General features: G+C 49.4%; 8 protein-coding genes across 8 annotated transcripts; 4 read left to right on the forward strand and 4 right to left on the reverse strand.

Moving 5' to 3' along the window:
• Positions 1-27: 27 nt before the first annotated feature.
• Positions 28-2,049, reverse strand: FIESC28_03698 (uncharacterized protein; the record flags this gene model as incomplete). Its single annotated transcript, XM_031157847.1, has 2 exons — positions 28-1,502; positions 1,611-2,049. 2 exons carry the CDS (start codon positions 2,047-2,049, stop codon positions 28-30), a joined length of 1,914 nt encoding a protein of 637 aa, XP_031018107.1.
• Positions 2,050-3,819: 1,770 nt separating this feature from the next.
• Positions 3,820-6,498, forward strand: FIESC28_03699 (uncharacterized protein; the record flags this gene model as incomplete). The annotated part of the gene is made up of 4 exons (XM_031157848.1): positions 3,820-3,831; positions 3,884-4,255; positions 4,312-4,629; positions 4,678-6,498. The coding sequence occupies 4 exons, from the start codon at positions 3,820-3,822 to the stop codon at positions 6,496-6,498; spliced, it is 2,523 nt and encodes an 840-aa protein (XP_031018108.1).
• Positions 6,499-6,869: 371 nt separating this feature from the next.
• FIESC28_03700 (uncharacterized protein) lies at positions 6,870-7,559 on the reverse strand (the record flags this gene model as incomplete). Its single annotated transcript, XM_031157849.1, has 3 exons — positions 6,870-7,222; positions 7,310-7,327; positions 7,382-7,559. The coding sequence occupies 3 exons, from the start codon at positions 7,557-7,559 to the stop codon at positions 6,870-6,872; spliced, it is 549 nt and encodes a 182-aa protein (XP_031018109.1).
• Positions 7,560-8,006: 447 nt separating this feature from the next.
• FIESC28_03701 (uncharacterized protein) lies at positions 8,007-9,953 on the forward strand (the record flags this gene model as incomplete). The annotated part of the gene is made up of 3 exons (XM_031157850.1): positions 8,007-8,236; positions 8,290-8,730; positions 8,786-9,953. The coding sequence occupies 3 exons, from the start codon at positions 8,007-8,009 to the stop codon at positions 9,951-9,953; spliced, it is 1,839 nt and encodes a 612-aa protein (XP_031018110.1).
• Positions 9,954-10,083: 130 nt separating this feature from the next.
• FIESC28_03702 (uncharacterized protein) lies at positions 10,084-11,418 on the reverse strand (the record flags this gene model as incomplete). The annotated part of the gene is made up of 3 exons (XM_031157851.1): positions 10,084-10,838; positions 10,887-11,324; positions 11,376-11,418. The coding sequence occupies 3 exons, from the start codon at positions 11,416-11,418 to the stop codon at positions 10,084-10,086; spliced, it is 1,236 nt and encodes a 411-aa protein (XP_031018111.1).
• Positions 11,419-12,805: 1,387 nt separating this feature from the next.
• On the forward strand, positions 12,806-14,196 carry FIESC28_03703 (uncharacterized protein; the record flags this gene model as incomplete). The annotated part of the gene is made up of 2 exons (XM_031157852.1): positions 12,806-13,240; positions 13,294-14,196. The coding sequence occupies 2 exons, from the start codon at positions 12,806-12,808 to the stop codon at positions 14,194-14,196; spliced, it is 1,338 nt and encodes a 445-aa protein (XP_031018112.1).
• Positions 14,197-14,720: 524 nt separating this feature from the next.
• FIESC28_03704 (uncharacterized protein) lies at positions 14,721-15,876 on the forward strand (the record flags this gene model as incomplete). Its single annotated transcript, XM_031157853.1, has 4 exons — positions 14,721-14,753; positions 14,804-14,939; positions 14,988-15,299; positions 15,347-15,876. 4 exons carry the CDS (start codon positions 14,721-14,723, stop codon positions 15,874-15,876), a joined length of 1,011 nt encoding a protein of 336 aa, XP_031018113.1.
• Positions 15,877-16,104: 228 nt separating this feature from the next.
• FIESC28_03705 (uncharacterized protein) lies at positions 16,105-19,293 on the reverse strand (the record flags this gene model as incomplete). Its single annotated transcript, XM_031157854.1, has 2 exons — positions 16,105-19,074; positions 19,129-19,293. 2 exons carry the CDS (start codon positions 19,291-19,293, stop codon positions 16,105-16,107), a joined length of 3,135 nt encoding a protein of 1,044 aa, XP_031018114.1.
• Between the last annotated feature and the right edge of the window lie 330 nt (positions 19,294-19,623).

Genomic DNA, 19,623 nt, shown 5'->3' on the forward strand with positions numbered 1-19,623 from the left:
GAAGAGATTGGCATGGCTATAGGACTGCTATTCCTCTTCCACCTCCTCATCCCACTGTTCCTTTTCCTTGTTCATAAGTTCCGCCATATCCGTAGGCTTGAAGATGGAACTTTCAGGGTCTTCCATTCTTGGAACCTTACGCAGACTTTCATCGTCAAACACAGACCCGATAGTGTCGATCCATCGTTTTCGCCTTTCCATGAGTGTCTTTGTAAGATCACCAATGCCAGGTCGAGCGGTGCCCGCAGCGCCTCCCACAAAGTGGCTGCCGCCACCTGCACCTCCAGGGCGTTTTGTCTTCTTGCTTTTGCCCATCGTTCTAGTCCGCTTGAGATATGCGGCCTGTACTTGAGAGTCGAGATCCTCCAAGATTGTTTGGTATTCCTGATATGCCATTCGTTCTCGTACGAGATCTGTCATGCGAGCTTTGCGTGCGCTGTTGATTAACATTTGGTCTTTGAGCTTGTTTTGCAAAAGGCGTAATCTTGCTGCAACCTCGTCATCGTAGTGCCCGTCGAACTCTGCTTCCAATCCTTCCAAAGGTAGAAACCCAATATGCCGGAGTTCTTGCTTTATACGTTCGTCAACTTGAGAGTATTCCAACTTGGGGTGCGAAGCCTTCTTCCACGCCTCTGTCGATGATTCTGGCATGAAGGCTGCGGGTTGTTGGCTTGCTTTGTCGTCGGTACTGGCAGGCTTATCGTCACCATCGGCATCACCATTCATGCTAACGTCTCCATTGGTGATTCCATTTGTTGTGGGTTTGTCATCGACAGACTGCGCCCGGGCCTCAGGCCTCAGTGTCTGCATCAAGCGAGCCAAGAAAGGGCCGACAGATAGCTTGTCGGTTTCTCCAACATCGTCGTCCATATTGTCAATGCTTCCTCGTGGTTGGTTTGGTGGTAGCTTGTCGCGTCCTTGTTGTGGTGTATCGATCGACATGGCGCCGTCCTCCTCCGCCCAGATTTCTGTATAGTGTCGCTTGCCACGTTTGGGCATAACGAAAGGGGTCACGCGATCTCCTCGTTCACGTAGGAAAGCCAAGTCTTCCTCGGAAAATGGCCGAAAAAATGGTTCGACATACGACGAAAATGTACTGAAGTTGATCTGACTGTTGGGCTTGGCATTGCTGAAGTCCTTGTCTGGTGGATCGCCAGCAATAAGGTCCGCAAGATCTGAAGGGGGGTAGGTCGAAACTGAGTAAATCTCTTTGCGCTCCTCATCGGGCATCCCAGGATAAGTTGGTCTAATTTCGTAGATCGTTGGATCGGGAAAAGTCGAGGGGTCTTCGCCGAATGTCATGGCTTGAGGTTGTTCGCGCCGGGGTGGCGCGCCTTCGTCGTCAGAACTGGAGGATTCGTCTTCGTCTTCTTTCTTCTCTTCCGTTTTTGGCTTCTTGTCACCATCGCCAGGTGAGCCAGCACGTGTAGGAGACAAGGGAGAACTTGGGTCGCGGTCGTGTTTGCGGTTTTTAGAATCTCGCAGCGGCGACGAACGTTCTGCTGAAAATTAGTTTCGTTTACTCACAAGCTTAAAGTGGTAGGCAGCTGCCTGCACCGACAACCGACTTTCGCCGGCGCATGCTTTAGGCGCATAGTAAATCAACATACCAACATTAGTCTCCTGCGGTGCCAGTGAATCGGGCTTCTTTCTTTTATGCTTTGGTCTTTTTCCTTCTTGTTCACCCTCGGCGCGGCTCCCATAATCTTCAGATGGTCGCTTCTTACGCTCATCTGCCAAATGTCTCATGCCGCGGTCATAAAACGTCGAGCGCTTCTCCATAATATTTGATAGGCTCTTTAATCGTTCGATCATGCCGTCGAGGCTCTTAGAATCTGGAATGGTCGCATTGGAGGCAGATTGGTCGACGATATCGTCATATGTAAGATTGCGGAAAAGGATAACTCTCGTGTTTAGATAGTCTGGATCGTAAAAATCTTGTGGAGGTAGGCTAGCTGTCGCGACTGGAGCCGGCGTAGTGTTGCGGCTCTGCTTCTGTATTGCCGAGTTCTTCTTGCCCGTCCCCTTCTGACTCGACCCAGGCGGCATGATGGCGAATATTTGGTGGTGCGACCAGCGTAATCTGATTAGGATGTTGATTAAATGGGTTGATGAGATAGTATCGGAGCTTAAGGAGATGGCGTTTGATGAAATGCGACGAGCTGAATAAGAGAACGACACGGCTCGGCTCTAAACGCGCGATGCTGAGGTGCGTCACAGGGCAGGTGGTGGTCGGTACGTACCTGCTTGCGTTACCCCTTGATGTCCACTTTAGGTTCTCGCTTCAGCTGTGGGCTGTGGAGGGGAAGGGAAGGATGTGAGTGGTTCAGAGGTTTCAGAGCTTACAGCAGGTACGGATGAAAGGATTATGTTACTTCCGTTTGCATTCACATCAATCAGCATTGTTATAGAGTCTTTGTAATTTTAAAACATTGAATGTTGACTACAGTGATAAACTCGCATCAATGTAATTACCGGGGTCAAGGAACAAGACACCTCGACCAGGCCACGGCGAAAGGATAAACAAACATCAATCTGACGCTGCCACCAGTGGTTTATATCAAGAGCGCGACAATGCGAATGATGGAATACGTCGGTAGCCAGACTTGTTTTGATAATGCTCTTCACATAACCAGTATCAATTCTGCTTAAGCAATTCTGGCACTACACATCTGCGCCAACCTGGACTTACGTTTAAACATCCCGTAAGATGCCTTCGAGTCGCTGAGGTTTGAGCTTATCAAGTATTTTTTGTTATACTATGGTAAGTTTCGGACTGTTTTCATAAGCAGGAGCGTGTTATTCCGGCTCGTCGGAGCGCTTGTTCTCTATCTATTGTTATTCGACGACAGCAATTCCCTACGCAGACATCAGAAGGGTTGGAACAACCGATAACTCCCGTGTAACTCAATTGGTCCTTTCTTTATTGCCACGAAGAACGTTTCTACTGTTTATGCCACTTTCACTACAATCGTAGAGGCTGTTGTAGGTATCCTTACACTGGTGTTGAATTCTACATGTGGTGGGCTGCTCTTCTCTGATTGGTTCCTGGACTTGCAACTTGGAACGACCGACTAATACGAAAACTCCAAGCATGGTTCATCTAAGCAAACAAAGAATTGCAGAATGCTGACATTTATATCTCAATTGGGAGATATCATGGGTATATTTCTTTCAGATCAAGAGCCAATTCATTGAAATATTGGGACAGTCGACGACTCTCCTTCGTGTCATGACCATCCATATTCAAGGGGTCTCATCATCTTCGACTTCACAAGCCAGAGATCGTCGTCTCTAAAGAGTTGAAACCAATACCAACTTATACCCCACTCACACGCTATAGGGAGTACCAACTCTTCATAGCGAACGAAGGATGGCACATGTCTACCGCCGCCGCAGCCTTGCAAGACCCCTGGGACTCTATCAACCACGAACATGTGCTTCACTTATTGGCTCCCACCCCCATTACCCACCTCTAGGCTCATGCCTAGAATGAACACTGATGGCGGGATTATCATGACTATCTAGTGGGGTTTAGTAGATCAACAGGGTCCTGCAGTCAAGAGCAAGTCAATTCTCGTCGAAGACATGTGCATGAGGCGTCATGGCCTTTCTGCCGAGACCATCGTTGCCGAATTGAGTTCCAGATCTGTTTCCGTGTTTGCTCGAGTGTGCCGACGTATATATCCCTGGCTTGTCTCGTTCTTGTTTTCTGATTTCCTGTCATCTTCAACTTGATCGTGTGAACTGGTTTCAACACAGCTTACATAGCTCCCTTCTTTCAACACTTGTTCTCTCGGCATACAATGAGAGAGTACCATGGCTTCTCATGTACGCTCTCCCTTCTCTCCTCATCAGTTTTCCCAGTTAACCGGATTACTAGGGTGGTAACATGTTATCTTTGGCCAACGCCCAGTCTCTTATCGCTTGTATCATCACGACAGCGCTGAGTATCGTTGGCCTTAGCTCACTCTTCTCCAGCAAGAGTCAGGACGAGGCCCCCGGCTTAATCAGGTCCTTCTTCCTCTTCTTTTATTCTTCTTTCCTCAAACCCCACCAGGGTGACTCCAAGGGCAACCAGCAAGATGCCCTTGAGAGCTTCTACAAGAAGCAAGCCGGTGCTTATGATGCTACTCGAAAGGTCCTCCTCCGTGGTCGCGAGGATATGTTGGCTCTTGTCGCCGCACAGATGCAGGCAAAGCTAAAGGAAACTGCCTCTAAAGATGGCAACAAGACTAAGCGAATTTGGATAGACGTGAGTTGTAATTGAACACCAGAATGTTTCAACAATAGCTGACATCCATTGCTTAGATTGGCGGCGGTACTGGCTTCAACATTGAGGCCATGGGCGCATTCGTCGATGTCCCTACCTTCTTCTCTAGCGTATACATCGTTGACTTCTCCCCGTCTCTCTGCGAGGTGGCGCGGAAGCGATTTGAACGCCTTGGCTGGAAGAATGTCAAGGTTGTTTGCGAGGATGCTCGCAAGTTTCGTCTTGAAGATTATGAATCTGGAATGCCTTCGAAGCCAGTTCCTCCCCGTTCTCCAGCTTTGAGCTACTTTGATAAGCCACGTCCCGACTTTGGCGGAGCAGACTTGATCACCATGTCATACAGTCTGTCCATGATCGTAAGCTTACCGGGTTAGTCCCTTGATCAAGTGCTAATTGTATACCAGCCTGATTACTACTCCGTTATCGACTCTGTCACTTCTCTCCTGTCACCTCAAGGTATCATGGGTGTTGTAGACTTCTATGTACAGAACAAGGTCGACTTTGCCTTCCGAAACTACACTGGCGGGCTTGTGGATCGTCATGTCAACTTCTTGTCGCGAAGCTTCTGGCGATCCTGGTTCGATCTCGACCGAGTTGGCCTCGAGCCTAGTCGTCGAGACTACCTCGAGTACAAGTTTGGCACTGTCCTCAACGTCAACACCCGTAACAAGGGATTGGGAGCCATTCCTTACTACATCTGGCTTGGATGCCACAAGAAGCCTTTCTCGTCATCCAGTCTCCCCCATGAGATTGTTGAGCGCATTGATGCTTTGGTCACTGAGTCTCCCTACCTGTATCCTGCTAACCATGGAGATGCCTTGACTCGTGCCATCGAGAGATCAGCCCCCGAAATTCGTTCGAAGGCATTCCTCACTGCTGTTTCAAATCTTTCCTCGAACCTACCACTGCCATCGTTCTTCTACCAGAACCACCACTGGCGCATCTACTACGATGAGCAGCTTCCCAAGCATACTCAGTTCAAGGACGAGTATATCTATGCTTTCACATGGGAAGACACCCGTGTCGACGAGCGTCTCTTGAAGCTGGGTGCCGATGATAAGGTCCTTGCTATTACTTCCGCTGGCGATAACATCCTCTCGTACCTCCTTCAGAGCCCCGCTCGTGTCCATGCCGTTGATCTGAACCCCACACAAAACCATCTGCTTGAACTCAAGGCAGCTTCATATACTGCCCTCCCCTATGAGGATTTCTGGAAGATCTTCGGTGATGGCAAGCATCCTCAGTTCCGTGAGCTCCTTATCACAAAACTCTCTCCTCATCTCTCTGGTCGTGCATTCCAATATTGGCTCAAGAACGTCCACGTCTTTCAGAACAGCAGTGGCCATGGTCTCTACGACACTGGTGGTTCGCGTCACGCCATTCGTGTTTTCCGCTGGATCGCTAGACTCTTTGGTCTGCAGAAGGCTGTGAAGCAGCTACTTGAAGCCAAGACTCTTAACGAACAGCGAGAAATTTGGCGCCACAAGATTCGCCCTGCACTTCTATCTAAGCTTGTTTGCAACTTGGTTGTGTCTCAGGAGAGCTTCCTCTGGGCTGCACTTGGTGTTCCCAAGAACCAGTTGGCCATGATTGAGGCTGATCATGCTGACTCGGACTTGGTCAAGGGCCCCAAGCCCACTGCTAAGAATACTCGCTCCCACGCCATCTGGCACTATATGGTCAACACTCTCGATCCTGTTGCTGAGGAGACTCACATCGCTGCTGACAACCCTTACTACTATGTCTGCATGGATGGCAAATTCTCACCCAAGTGTCATCCTGACTATCTCAGTCCCCGTGCCCATGCAAAGCTCTCTCGTCCCAACGCTCTTGACGGCCTTCGCATCCACACCGATGAGCTCGAGGAAGTTATCGCGCGCATTACTCCTGGCACTTTGACTGTTGCTGTTGTCATGGACAGCATGGACTGGTTTGATACCGGATCTCGTGCCGCTGCTGCTCAGATTACAAAGCTGAACCGGGCGTTGGCAATGGGTGGCCGTGTCCTCCTTCGTTCTTCTGCTTTGACTCCTTGGTATATCAAGGAGTTTGAAAGCCACGGCTTCACTCCCAAGCGACACGGCGCTCGCATCGACGGAGCTTGCATTGATCGAGTCAACATGTATGCCAGTTGCTGGATCTGCACAAAGTCTGAGAACTTGCCGCCTCCTACACCTGAGATGGATCGAGCTGGAGGATCTGAGATCACATCACTAACTATTTGATCATGCGAACTGAAATTGGTCTGTAATGATGGAGTTAACACTGGAATTAGAACCAAACATATCGTTAAATTGAAATAGTAAAACAATTGCCTTGGCGCACTCCGATTCTTCTAATTTTTGATAGTCATATTAGTTTATGATGTGAATGTCAGTAGCGTCCCTGGAGCGCTATGAAGCAGATTCAAGACAACAATCGCGTAGTTCCTGGTGGGTGAAAAAGAGAATCGTCTTATATAAAATTGACGTAATCTTCAATAACTCAAGGGAAATTTTTCTATACAGGTGTCCGCGGTCACAACCCTGCGCGACAAGTAATACTACCAATAATATGCTTCCTTCATACACATACATCAATCAACCCATCTACCAACTTACGCCTTCCAGACTCGTCGAACAGCCTCGGTGATACCAACGTCGTTGGTCTCGAACTCGTACAGTCCCACGCCGACAAGGACGGTAGCGATGTTGAGGAGCCAGTTGAAGGTCTTGCGGAGACCAGGGTAGGTCCTTGAGGGAATGTAGTCGATGACGACCTGCTGGAAGCCCATGTGGGAGTGGAGGAGGAGGACACTGCAGAGGATGGCGTCGAGAGTAGGGTTGAGAGAACCAGCAGCGAAGGGAGCGACGGTCAAGGGGACGAGGCCGGCGGCGAGGAGACGCTCGAAGGTCCAGTGGTAGGAACCGTGGGCGGAGTTGGGCTCGGGGATGGGCGCAGGGTCGTTGACTGTAGGTTAAAGTGTTAGCTATCGAGATGTCTATCATGTGAAGCCAGTCGAGTTGCGATCAAGCTTCTGGGAAAGTCGTTTCGTACCACCACCCTCAATGCGCTCTGCAGGTTCCAGTCAGCAAGAATCATTAACCTTTGAACAATGATATAACATACGAGGTCCGGGAGGGAGGATAGCAGATCGTCGAGTAGTGTTGTGGAAAGCAGCAACACCCTTAACCTGAGTTCGGATGCTAGGCATGAAAGCGCTTCGGGTCGCGGGGGCAGCAGCAGTGGCCAATCGAGAGGCCATAGCGGTCTGCCTAAGCAGAGAGGAACGCGCAATTGAGGCCATTTTGAAGTCTTTTTTGAATTCTTGTGGTGTTGTCGCGGCACTCAATTGGTGGCTGCTTCGAGAGGCTCGGGAGTAGAGTTGATGATGTATGAGATCCTTCAATTCAAACCGACCCGGAACTGAAGCAGCCTCATTGCCGAGGATCTCGAATTACATCTTTTGTGATTGGTTGGCTGCGTCCCGAAGGTTTCCCTGTGGTGTGGATACTTTGAGGTCGCTAAGGTCCAATAAACGTCAATTAGACACGATCACTTATGATTGGTTAACACTTTTTTGAACATGGATCTCGTCCGACGTCGCTTGGGGATTTTTTTGGTACTAGCAGCTTCAAGCTCTCCAAGCGTGGGTAGAGTTTGAATACGATTGGAATTTTCACATGTCAACAGTCTTTTACTTCTGCTCTTAATATTTTATCAAGAACTGAGCGCTTCGCTCTGAACCTCAGTCATGGCGAGTCGCGCCCTCATCTCGAAGCTCCCCTCCACACGACCTGCTATATATTCGACATGTCTTAGTGGGCAACGATCCCAGGTTCGATTCATTGCGACATCATACCTCAAAAAAGTTGCGGAGGCCGAAGCAAGATGGAAAGAGAAGGGCGAAAAGATCAAGAACGGAGAGATCCCACACGCATGGGACATTCTTGAAGAGAGAGGATATATCAAGGATGTGGCAGGGTATGCGACACTAGGCATGATGCTCAAAGCACTATATCTAACTTATACTACAGTACACCCGAGAAGATCAAGGAGATTATGCGAGTGAGGAGAATAGGATCCTATGTCGGTATTGATCCTACCGCCGACTCAATGCATGTCGGTCACTTGCTACCGATGATGCCCATGTTCTGGTTGTGGTTCCATGGTCATCCTGCTGTTACCTTGATCGGTGGCTCGACTGCCCGCATTGGTGACCCTACCGACCGACTTGAAAGCCGAGCGATTCTTTCCAACGCAGATATTTCGAAGAACATCACCAAGATACACGTCCAGTTGACCAAGATATGGCAAAATGTACAAGTATTAAGGGAGAAGTACGGCTACGAAAAGGACTGGGCTGCCACCCATCGGCTATTGAACAACAACATGTGGCTGGGAAACCTCACTCTCTACGACTTCGCCAAGAGGATAGCCAGACATACGAGAATTGGACCTATGTTGGCTAGAGACACGTGAGTTTCTCAATTCTTTGAAACAGCTGTTCCGAGACCTAACCCGGTATTATAGTGTTAAGCGCAAGATGACTGAGGGTGACGGAATGTCACTGGGTGAATTTATGTACCCTCTCCTTCAGGGATGGGACTTTTGGCATATGTATAACAAGCTCGGTATTCAGATGCAGATCGGAGGTTCTGACCAGTATGGCAACATCACCGCCGGTATCGATGCTCTCAAGACCATTCGCGAAACCGAAGAGGCTCCTCACCTGAAGATGCCTTCAACCTGGGACCACGAGCCAGTTGGATTCACTGTCCCTCTACTGACTGACTCTTCTGGTGCCAAATTCGGAAAGAGCGCAGGAAATGCTGTTTGGCTTGATGAGTTCAAGACGACAGCCTTCGATCTGTATGGTTACTTTGTCCGACGTTCAGACGATGAGGTCGAAAAGCTTCTCAAGCTATTCACCTTCATGCCTTTGGAGAAGATTTCCAAGCTTATGGAAGAGCACCGAGCCAACCCCGCGGAGCGCAAAGCGCAACACGCTCTTGCTTTCGAGTTCGTCTCGCTCATCCACGGTGGACAAAAGGCTGTCCAGGAGGCCAAGCAGCATGAATTCCGCTTCGGCACAAAGCCACGCGGCATTGTTGGTGAGCCTACGGAGGAATCCGGTATTATTACCCCCAACACTGCTCCGAGAAGCGACATTCAACTGCCCCGCTCCATTATGGATTCCTCGCCTGCCAAAATTCTTCACGCATGCGGTCTGGCTTCCAGCAGCAGTGATGGCCAACGCCTCCTCTCGGCGCAAGGTGCTTATATCGCTGCTCAGCCTGGTCAGAAGAGAGGCCTTGTCCCTGGAAACCTGTCCTGGACGCCTATGAAGGCTTGGTTCCCCGAGGAGACAAAGAAGTTCCTTATTGACGAGCGCATGCTCATCATGCGGAAGGGCAAGCACAATGTACGCATTGTCGAGCTAATCGATGATGAGGAGTTTAAGAGGAGTGGTCAAATCTATCCTGGCCAGCCTTACACCGGCCAAATGCGCAGACTAAAGGAGGAGCTCAAGAAACAGGTTGCAGAGGACGGCCAGGAGTTGTCGGACATGGAGCTTACCAGAATGGCGGAAAGGCAAAGGGACAGACTCAGAGTTGCCAACAACCCCAACATTGAACTCCCTGACAAGCAAGAAATCCGCGAACGAAACAACTCCAGAGGTGGGAACAAGGACAAATAAAGAGGCTCCAAAAGATCGGCATAGCTTTGCCGTGTAAGATAAAACTGTACTATATTGTAATCCGCATGATACCATAGAAACGATGTAAAATGTATATAACTCATGATGGGTATGACACGCCTGACTCTGTTTATCTGTAGAAGACTGCTAGATCGCCCTTAGGAACCGGTAACTTCTTCAGCTTCTCCATGATATCACTGTCCGTCAAATTTTGTTCTGTGATGATCTGGTCGAAATGGTGACAGCCATCTGTATACTTCTGCAGCGGATCTCCTCCTGGCATTGGCCGACTCTGACCAGACGCCAAAGCAGCTAGGTATTGCTTGGAGACGACGAATTTGTGGACTCTGTAGATACAGCCTTTAATGACACCAAACTGGACGAACCTGCGGACATCGACAAAACGTAAAACCTCGAAGCCTGCGTCTTGGTGTCCTTTGAGCCATTCCATGACGGATTTGCCAGGAGTAAACGTGGACATGAGTTTGATGAGATGATAGTTGCTTACGAGGCCACGGCCATGAGATACATACGCAGCACACTCATCTACCATGCCGTCAACGTTTCGAATGAAGTCATGAATACCAGGACGGGGTGCGTAGCATGCACTGAAGAAGAACATGTCAAGGAGAAGGATGGTATCGTAGTAGAGAAGGTGGCGGAGAGCGGTTTTGGCTAGGTCAAGTGAGACGGAAGCTGCGTGGGCGATGCGTCGAACGTCAGAGACGCCATCGATATGAGATATGACCTTTTGAAGAGTGAGGTCCCATGTAGGGTCAATAATGTCGGCGAATTTGGCTTTTGGTACGGGGACATGCCAGCCACGAACTCTTGGAGGGTCAATATGGTGAGGGAATAGCTTCATGTTGATGGTGTTGGCCTCATCTGTATATAGTCAGTATAAGGTCTACACAACAGCGCATGGTAACTTACCAACAGGAATCATGCACTCTCCATAATTATCCAGATCCTCCTTGACAATCTCCAACAGACTGTCAATAGGCCTTCGTCCAGCTCCTTTAGTCTCCGCGTTCTGGCTCAGATACTCATTCTGCTTCTCCATCTCAGAGAAAGTAGAAGCTAGACCACGGACGACGCGCTCATACGGCACATGGTCCACGTCGGCGTCGAGAACGAGGCCGAAGTTGAAGATGAATTCATTACGTGAGTATTTTGTGTGAGGAATGACCACTGGATGTCCTAGAACGGTGTATTTTCCATCAGGCGTGTTGATGCTGAGGTAGCGATTGCAGAAGGCCTGTCTGGGAATGATGTACTCGTGAAGCACGTCAAAGTCGATGAGAGGAGGTTTGGTCGAGCCTTCTACGGGTGTGATGCAGCCCGCAGGAGACTGAGCGACAATCTTGGGACCTAATAAGATGATTAGGGACGCTCATATATGTGAATTACAGGTTTCACTACCTTCTTGAGGGAAGAACCTGGCATAGAATATTCCTTGGATCATGATGGGCTTGAGCTCAGTGTGTCAAATCAGCGAGGTGTTCGTTGTTAGGTCAAACGAGATAGGTAAGATTATCATCCAGGCATGGGTTTCATCTGGTTCATTTTGACGATGAGTCCGATGGTTTTCAGAAACAAATGTGATAATTGCAGGTGATGAGTTGAGGTGAGGTTCCATGTTACTTTACTGAGCATCACAACAGCGCTAGTTGGCTACCCTAAATCATGAAAGGCAGTATCACTTTGGATGAACTTGACGATGCAGTTGTGGTTGCACAAACACTGGGCATATGTACTCAGATAGGTACTGTTCACTGAATCTCCGTTATGAAGCAATATTCTCCTAATTCGTGATAGTGGTTTGTCTATTCGATCGTTTCATGCTTACAACCACCCATGCATCCACCTTGAATAGTCAATCGTACCTGAATCACCCGTTTATTTGCAGCCTAAAGTCAATGAAATGCCGCACGTAAATATTGAAGAATAGTTGTATGACGTCCTCATCGTCGGTTAAAAAGGAAGCAATTTTATTTATCTTCCGAGATGATGCATACTTGGTTAGATCAAGGAGTAATCTGGCTACAGAAGATGGTGGATGGTGATGGAACCAGATAGACGTTGGTCATGAAGTCAATAGACGAGAGATAGATGTCCTTTCATAGGTACCTAATAAGAGGAACAACTCCAATACCGAGAAAGATCTGTCACTAATAGGTATTCATAAAAAGCAAAAATATTTCCATCAACAAAACACTTTCTCTTTTCGATCTTCTCCAATTCTTGCTTGATCGACTTGACATTCCCTTCTCCACTGCGCGTCATTGCACCCTGGTACTGACACCCTCTAGACCCTCAGCCAAAAAGTTGCCCCACGTCACTAATGACAGCTGGAGCAGGCAGGTGGGTAACATAATTAACACTTAAGACGCCAAAATAACTCAGTCTAGGTGCACACCTGTATCCGCCTAAAATAACCACATAATTCTGTCTCTTAGGCTCTCAACGACCAATCATTCTGACACCCTGACGGGCTGGGCAACCGCAGTACAACCCGAGCCGGGCTTCCCTAGGTTCCCTGCGCCGCGTTCCATCCTACACTAGACCTGCCTCTCTTCTCTGGGCTTCTTTGGGTTCACCTGCTTCCAACTTCGCCTCCTGAAAACTTGTTAAGATCATCTTTCTTAACAACTTAATAATCTTTTCGATATCCGCTATCAGAATAACGCTGAGCATAACACTTGCGATAGTCTAGTCCTCTATCATCCAAGAGCTCTCCCCGCTCTTGCTCCATCCGCCTAACCCCCCGCTATCACTTCTCAATCCCCTCGTCTCGTCTCGTTGCGCCGCGACACGCCATATCTTCAGTCTTGCACAACACAACCGCTACCATGGCCGACAATCCTGAATCGAGCACCGAAACCCAGATCACCTTCAAGGTGAAGTCTGGCGAGGGCTCCCACACCATCACCATGAGCGACACCGCGACTGTCCTCGATCTCAAAACTAAGCTCGCCGCCGAGGACATGGAGAACCTCCCCCCTGAGCGCCAACGTCTTATTTACTCCGGACGGGTCATGAAGAACGACGATGCCTTGAGTACATATAAGATTAAGACTAACAACACAATTCACATGGTCAAGAGCGCTGCCAGCAATCAACAACCTAACCAAACTCCCACCGCCAGTGCCTCCACAGCTACTCCTGCCCCGGCCAACATGGCTGCAGGTACCGCGAACCAGCCATTTGCTGGTCTCACAGGCGCACGATACGCCGGTTTTGGAAACGGTCTTCCGGGACTTGATATGTTCGGACCCGATGGTGGTGTACGTGTGTTTCCCCTTCCATGCTGAGGCTACTTGCTGACAGATACCTTCAGATGGGTGCTCCTATGGATGAGGCACGCATTCAGCGACTCATGTCCGATCCCAATGTTCAATCCTCTATGAACGAAGCCCTCAGCAACCCTGATTTCATCAACATGCTTATCGAATCGAACCCTATGCTGCGAAATGTACCCAACGCTCGCGAGATCATCAGCTCCCCAATGATGAGACAGATGATGACCGATCCTCAAATGATGTCACAAGCCATGCGCATGCAACGAAACATGCAGGGCGGAGGAGCTGGTGGATTTCCTGCCCCTGGCGCTACCGACACGACACCTCAAGGAGCAGCGAGCGGCGATGCCCAGGGCAATGCTGGCCAAACACCTTCTGGCCAACAAAACCCATTGTTTGGACTTGGAGGCTTGATGGGAGGTCAAGGCGGAGGCAACCCCCCTGATCTTTCACAGATGATGCAGCAGCTTCAAGCTCTGAACCAAATGTATGGAAGCCCTGCTCAACCGCAAGGACAGACAGGATCAGGCAACACTCCTAGCCAAGGCGCTACTGACAATGCGGCTGGTGCGCAAACTTCTGGAACAACACCCGCCCAAGGTGGTGAACAGCAGAGCTCGACCACTGGCCAGGCTCCCCCGAACCCATTTGCAGCGCTCTTCCCCGGTGCGGGTGCGGGGGGCGCTGGAGGCGCCCAGGCCAACAACCCCTTCGGTATGAACCCGGAGATGATGCAGCAGATGATGCAAATGTTTGGTAGCGGTGGAATGGGCGCGAGCCCCCCGGCGCCTGCTGATAACAGACCCCCGGAGGAGCGATACGCTGAGCAACTGCGTCAACTGAACGACATGGGATTTTTCGACTTTGATCGAAACGTTGCCGCCTTGAGACGAAGTGGTGGAAGCGTCCAGGGTGCTATCGAGCATCTTCTGTCTGGATAGTCGAAGTACAGACTGCAGGTAATTAACTCTGGGTCTTCTAAGTAGACGATTTATTCACTCTACTCAGCGAGGCGTGGCATTACGAGTGACGAGAATAAGTCAAGCAACTTGATTAATACAGTTTGGCACTAGGATAGATATATCCTACGGAAGCATGGTTCGGTTATGTTGTTAGGACAAAACAGAATATCATTTTCAGCGTGTTCAATACCAATAAAGGTATAATTGTATTGAGTGAAAGTAGTGCTAAAGTTGAGTGAAGCTGGGGTGTGACGATGGGGCCGATCGCAGGGGAAGATGCCTCGGCTCATGGATGTCTTCCCCGCGTAACCCCAGACTCTGGAACATGCTGCCGCAACAAGGTACCCGACGCCAGCTATTAAATAAATCTTGTCTTTGTAACCTCCCTATAACCTCTTTTCATCATCTGTAATTTTTCATCACAACACTTTTAGTACCTGGAGCTGCCCAATCACTTTAGCGACTGAATTTCATTGCATCACCATATATTCAATACCTTCATCATGCGCGGAATCCAAATCACTGAATATCTCAAGGTAAACTTGTTATCTAGCGTCCAATTGACCATTAACTAACATTTGATAAGGGCCCTGATCAACTTCAGGTCACTGACCTTCCCGATCCCAAACCCTCAGCGGATCAGTATCTCATTCAAGTACACGCCGCAGCAGCCAACTTTTTCGACATTCTACAGATCCAAGGAAAATACCAGAACCAACCTCGTACGTCATTCAGCACAAATAAGCTTATCAGATACTAATTCCATACAGCATTTCCCTGGGTTGCTGGCGCCGAATTCGCTGGCACAGTCGTCGCCACACCTAGCAATGGCTCTAACCCCAAGTTTCCTGTAGGATCGCGTGTCTTTGGCGCATCGCAGGGTGCTTTTGCGACCAAGATCTGTGCTGCCGAGAACACTCTCCTGCCTGTACCCGATGGCTGGTCTTTCAAGGAGGCTGCTGGTCTGTTTGTCACTGCGCCGACAAGTTATGGTGCTCTAGTTGTGAGAGCGAACATTAAGAAGGGCGATTACGTCCTTATCCATGCTGCGGCTGGTGGTGTTGGTCTCGCTGCTGTTCAAGGTATGAGTGTTCGCAACATTGGGTATACTTAAGCTAATACGTAACAGTGGCCAAGGCCTTTGGCGCAACTGTCATTGCGACAGCTTCGACACAGCACAAGCTCGACGTTGCCAAGTCCTATGGCGCCGACCATGTGATTTCTTACAACGACGCTTCATGGCCCACGCAGGTCAAGAAATTGACACCAAACTCCCGTGGCGTCGACATCGTGTACGATCCTGTCGGTCTAGTCGACCTCTCGACCAAGTGCACAGCATGGAACGGACGCATTCTCGTCATCGGCTTCGCTGCTGGCAAGATCGAAAAGGTGGCGATGAACAAGGTTCTTCTGAAGAACATCTCTATTGTGGGACTGCACTGGGGCGCTTATTCCATCCATGAGAAGGAGATGATTCCCAAGGTCTGGGAAGGCATCATGGGGCTTGTGAAAGAGGGAAAGCTCAAGGGTACAGAGTACACGGACGAGGAGTTTGTTGGTCTGGAGAGAACTGGAGCTGCGTTAAAGGCCCTTGGTGGTAGGGGTACCTGGGGAAAGGTTGTTATCAAGATACCCGAGGAGGGACAGAGCAAGCTATAGATGGAGGGGGCATTTCTGGAGAGACATGCACGAATAGTTTCTAGATATCACTATATCACTTGGCCAGTTTCTGAGCAAACGAAGTCAATTTCCGAAGAAAACCTCCAGTTGTCTAATTCCAATTCGGTATCAATGATCTATCTAACTCTGCTATAAAGCTATTGCGGATTATCGCTTCCATTCTTACAAGGCCATTCCAACCAGGCGTCGTAGAGTCAAGCTCATTTTCTACTCTTGTTGCTGCTGAACTCCAGACGCCATCTGTTGGAATTTGTCCAGAATATCTTTGTCAACATTGGCCGCCCACTGCTCCTGGAAAGCTTGTTCTCCTCCAACTCTGTTCACCAGATCCTGAAGACGTAACTTGACAAAGTCGAAAGCGTGGACAGTGTGTATGGGGTCCTTGGCGGACATATTGGACTCAGCGATCGTCTTAGGGGTATCATATTCGGTTGGCTCCAGCGGACCCCAGATAAGGGTATCAGTGCCGTTGACAACGCCGTCCTGCAGCTCGGAAATCACATTGATCCACATGTCGAAGTATTGTTGAAGCTTGCTCAGCACCAGTTCTTGCACAGGCGAAGGCAGTTCTAGAAGTCTTGTCAAACCCAAAAGGTAAAGCTTCTGTCGCTCGATATGATCTATGCCAGACATATGCGTAAACCACTCCTCTGATAGCCATGACCAGACTTGATCCAGAGAACCCATATTGGTCAGCATCTGGGTAAAGAGAGTAGGCTCCGAAAGTGCAAGGCGTGCCAAGATTGCGAAGTAGTCTGTCTCGGTGATTGTGCTCAGCTTGCTGACCTTCCTATTAGGGCCAGTAGTCTGATGCGATTCCCAAGCGTCGCGAAGGTTCCCAAGTATTTTGTTCATGAAACCGATTTCGACCATGTCCTGGAGAATGACCGATACACCAGTAGAGCCACCAAGTTCGACTGCAGCGCGAATGAGGTTCTCGATGCAGCTCGTACCAAGACGCACTTGCTCCCTACTCTTAGAATCTAGGATATTAGCCAGAGCGTTCAAGGTTGGGCGACGCAGCCTATCCTCCAGGACAGATGCGGGAGCGAGGAGGATATAAGACTCGACAGCTTGCAAAGCCAAAGAAGCCGTTTCACTATCATACTCCAGGAGGGGAAGCGCAAGCTCAGCGAGGTTGACCAATTCAGGAGCCAGCGGAGCGTGACTCTGCATAAGAATGTTGTTCCATAGTTCCAAAGATTCATCGATGAGATGGAGATGCAGGTCCGACCCCCGGCGAGCTGCCTCAGAGAGCAGCGGTAACATAAAATGTTGATACCTCTGAGAGTCAGGGCCCATGCTCATAACGAGAGCCGCGAAGATTGAGGTGACTGCCTGCTTAATCATGTATTCTTCAGCGCCTGAATTCTCCCAGACTCTCGGAAGAGCAGACATGAGTTGGTCTCCAAACTGTGACACTTGATCTTCCATACGTTGGACCAGAATTCGAATAGACTCCAAGATCGCCAGCTTGGTTTCGTCAACTTCGACATTTTGAACAAGGTCGATGAGCTGGGACAGAACATCGGATGTATAAGGCAAGAAGGCATCGACATTGAAGTCAAGCTCATCGGCGATCCAGCGCAATTGACGAGCCGCAGTGATTCTGACCACTACATCATTGGTCTCGTCATCAGGGTTGAGGAAATGACGGTAAATTTGGTAGACTATCGGCCGACTAGAGTCATCTAGTTTGACAGGCGCCCATTGACTCACAAGAATGGCGATTCGCCTGCGCAACACCTTGCAGAGGCCGCCCTGTAGACGAGCATCATTGACAATTGTGGAAGCCAGAACAGCATCAAAGTCAAAGACATGATGGACGTGAGCAGCCGCAAGGCCCATTGCAGTATATACAGCTTCTTTGGTGGCGATGTCAGCCTGGGGGTCTTGCGCTGTTTGGAAGTATGACAGCAGTGGTGGGACTAGTAAGTCCTTGTAGTTTGTGAGAAGATCGAGGAACAGCTTTTCAGCGCATGGCCGTACTTCCCATTCATAAGCATTGCCTTCGCTCTGTTCCTGCTGTTCCCACTCTTCTGGATCCTCCTCCCAGCCTTCAAGATCCGACTTGCGGAAGACAAAAAGATGGGTAATGATGGAGTTAACGATTTGGATAACAAGATCGGGCTTTAGAAGTTCGGATTTGACAAGATTCTTCGCCCTTTCTTGGTCGGCCTTAGTTTCCTGACTTCTCCATCTAAATGTTTGGACTGATTGGAAGGCTATTCGAACGCATGATCTAAGGAGCAGAAGTCCTTTGAGAGCCAACCTTTCTAGCACGGGGCCTTCGACCTTGGACTTTGCAGACCCAGTCTCTGAAGGGCCTTGTCGGATACCACCCGACTTGTCAAAAACCTCCGCAAATTTGGCGACCAGTTCCCAGTATGACTGTACCAAGGGAATGGAGTTGGGAAGGAACACAAAACTGGCGGCATGCTGCTCAGCCATGTCGATGTGTAGCTTGGTAAATTGGAGCAAATGCTTGCCCACAATATCTTGGTAATTCGTGGGAACCGTAGAGTCATGGCTGACGAAGCCGAGAAGCTGCCCGAACTGGTTTTGCGACAAGGTCCAGAACTGCTCAACTGTGCTATCGCTATGGGGCTGTTCGTAGCCCATAATGACAAGTCGGCGCAGTACTCTAAGAGAAAGCAGGCTGTTGAACATGGCCAAGTTAACTTCTTCTTGGTTTCCTGGGCCACCAGTAAGAAAGCCCATCCATGCCTGCGACTTTTCTGAGTAGACCTCTGACAGAACGTGAACGATTTCTGGGGTCACAGACTGTAGAGCGGTTTGGTTCCTCCTCATTCGTGCGGTGCCCAGTTCCTTGACTACGCGAAGTAGAATCTCGAGGATACCATGTAGGTGCCTTTGATCGCCGTTTCGTGTCGAACGTAGGAGTTCGATAATATTTCCCATAGCATCCGGCCACTCCCCAGGATAATCGATCCTCACGATTTTGGCTACCACCAAGGCATTGTGTAGAGCAAGATTTGAGTGCTCCTCTTCGATGGACCCTTGGAACAACCGCGAACGTATCAAGCTTTTCTCTTCCGACTTGATGCTGTTTTTGACCTGGTTGTATAGCCGCCAATATCGATCGATGCCATTCTTAAGTTGGATAATTGCAAGGAATCGGACTTCGTACGCCAATGACTTGTCAAGATAAATGGCCTAATTGTTGGTCAGCATTCGTGTATAAAGCCTGGGAATTGCTGATAGACCGACCTGCAAGGAAGAGTAGTAGCCAGGCTGAAGCTCCCATGATGTTAGTTGGTTGCCTGCCGCTTGACGCTGCGCATATTCGTGTGAAGTGGCAGACTGTAGCGTCTGGTAAAGTGATTGCAAGGATAGCGGATTCGCATCACCCGGGACTTCGATGGCGAAGCTCATGATGTGAGCTAGCGGCGGCTTATGTCCGCAAGAGCCGCGAGAACGGTCGAAGGAGCCAAACGCACGAGGTTTGGAGGATAAATGGCTACTCGAATAGTATGGTGTTTTCGTTTGCGGAGAGCGAAATCTAAGTTACGGTATGAAGATGATTCGTGAATTTTGGCCTAGCCAAGATCCGATGGATGGATGCTCAACCCAGTTGCTCTGTTTGTTTAATGGCGGGGTTCACTTAGGCTGTTAGCGTAAGGAAGGAGGGGTCAAAGTCGCACAAAGAAAGGCTCATGCCACATTAGATGTCAATGAGTGCTGCATAACAGGGAAACATACAAA

This window comes from Fusarium coffeatum, assembly GCF_003316985.1.
Source record: "Fusarium coffeatum strain FIESC_28 chromosome Unknown BRIP53273_contig_77, whole genome shotgun sequence".
NCBI lineage: Eukaryota > Fungi > Ascomycota > Sordariomycetes > Hypocreales > Nectriaceae > Fusarium > Fusarium coffeatum.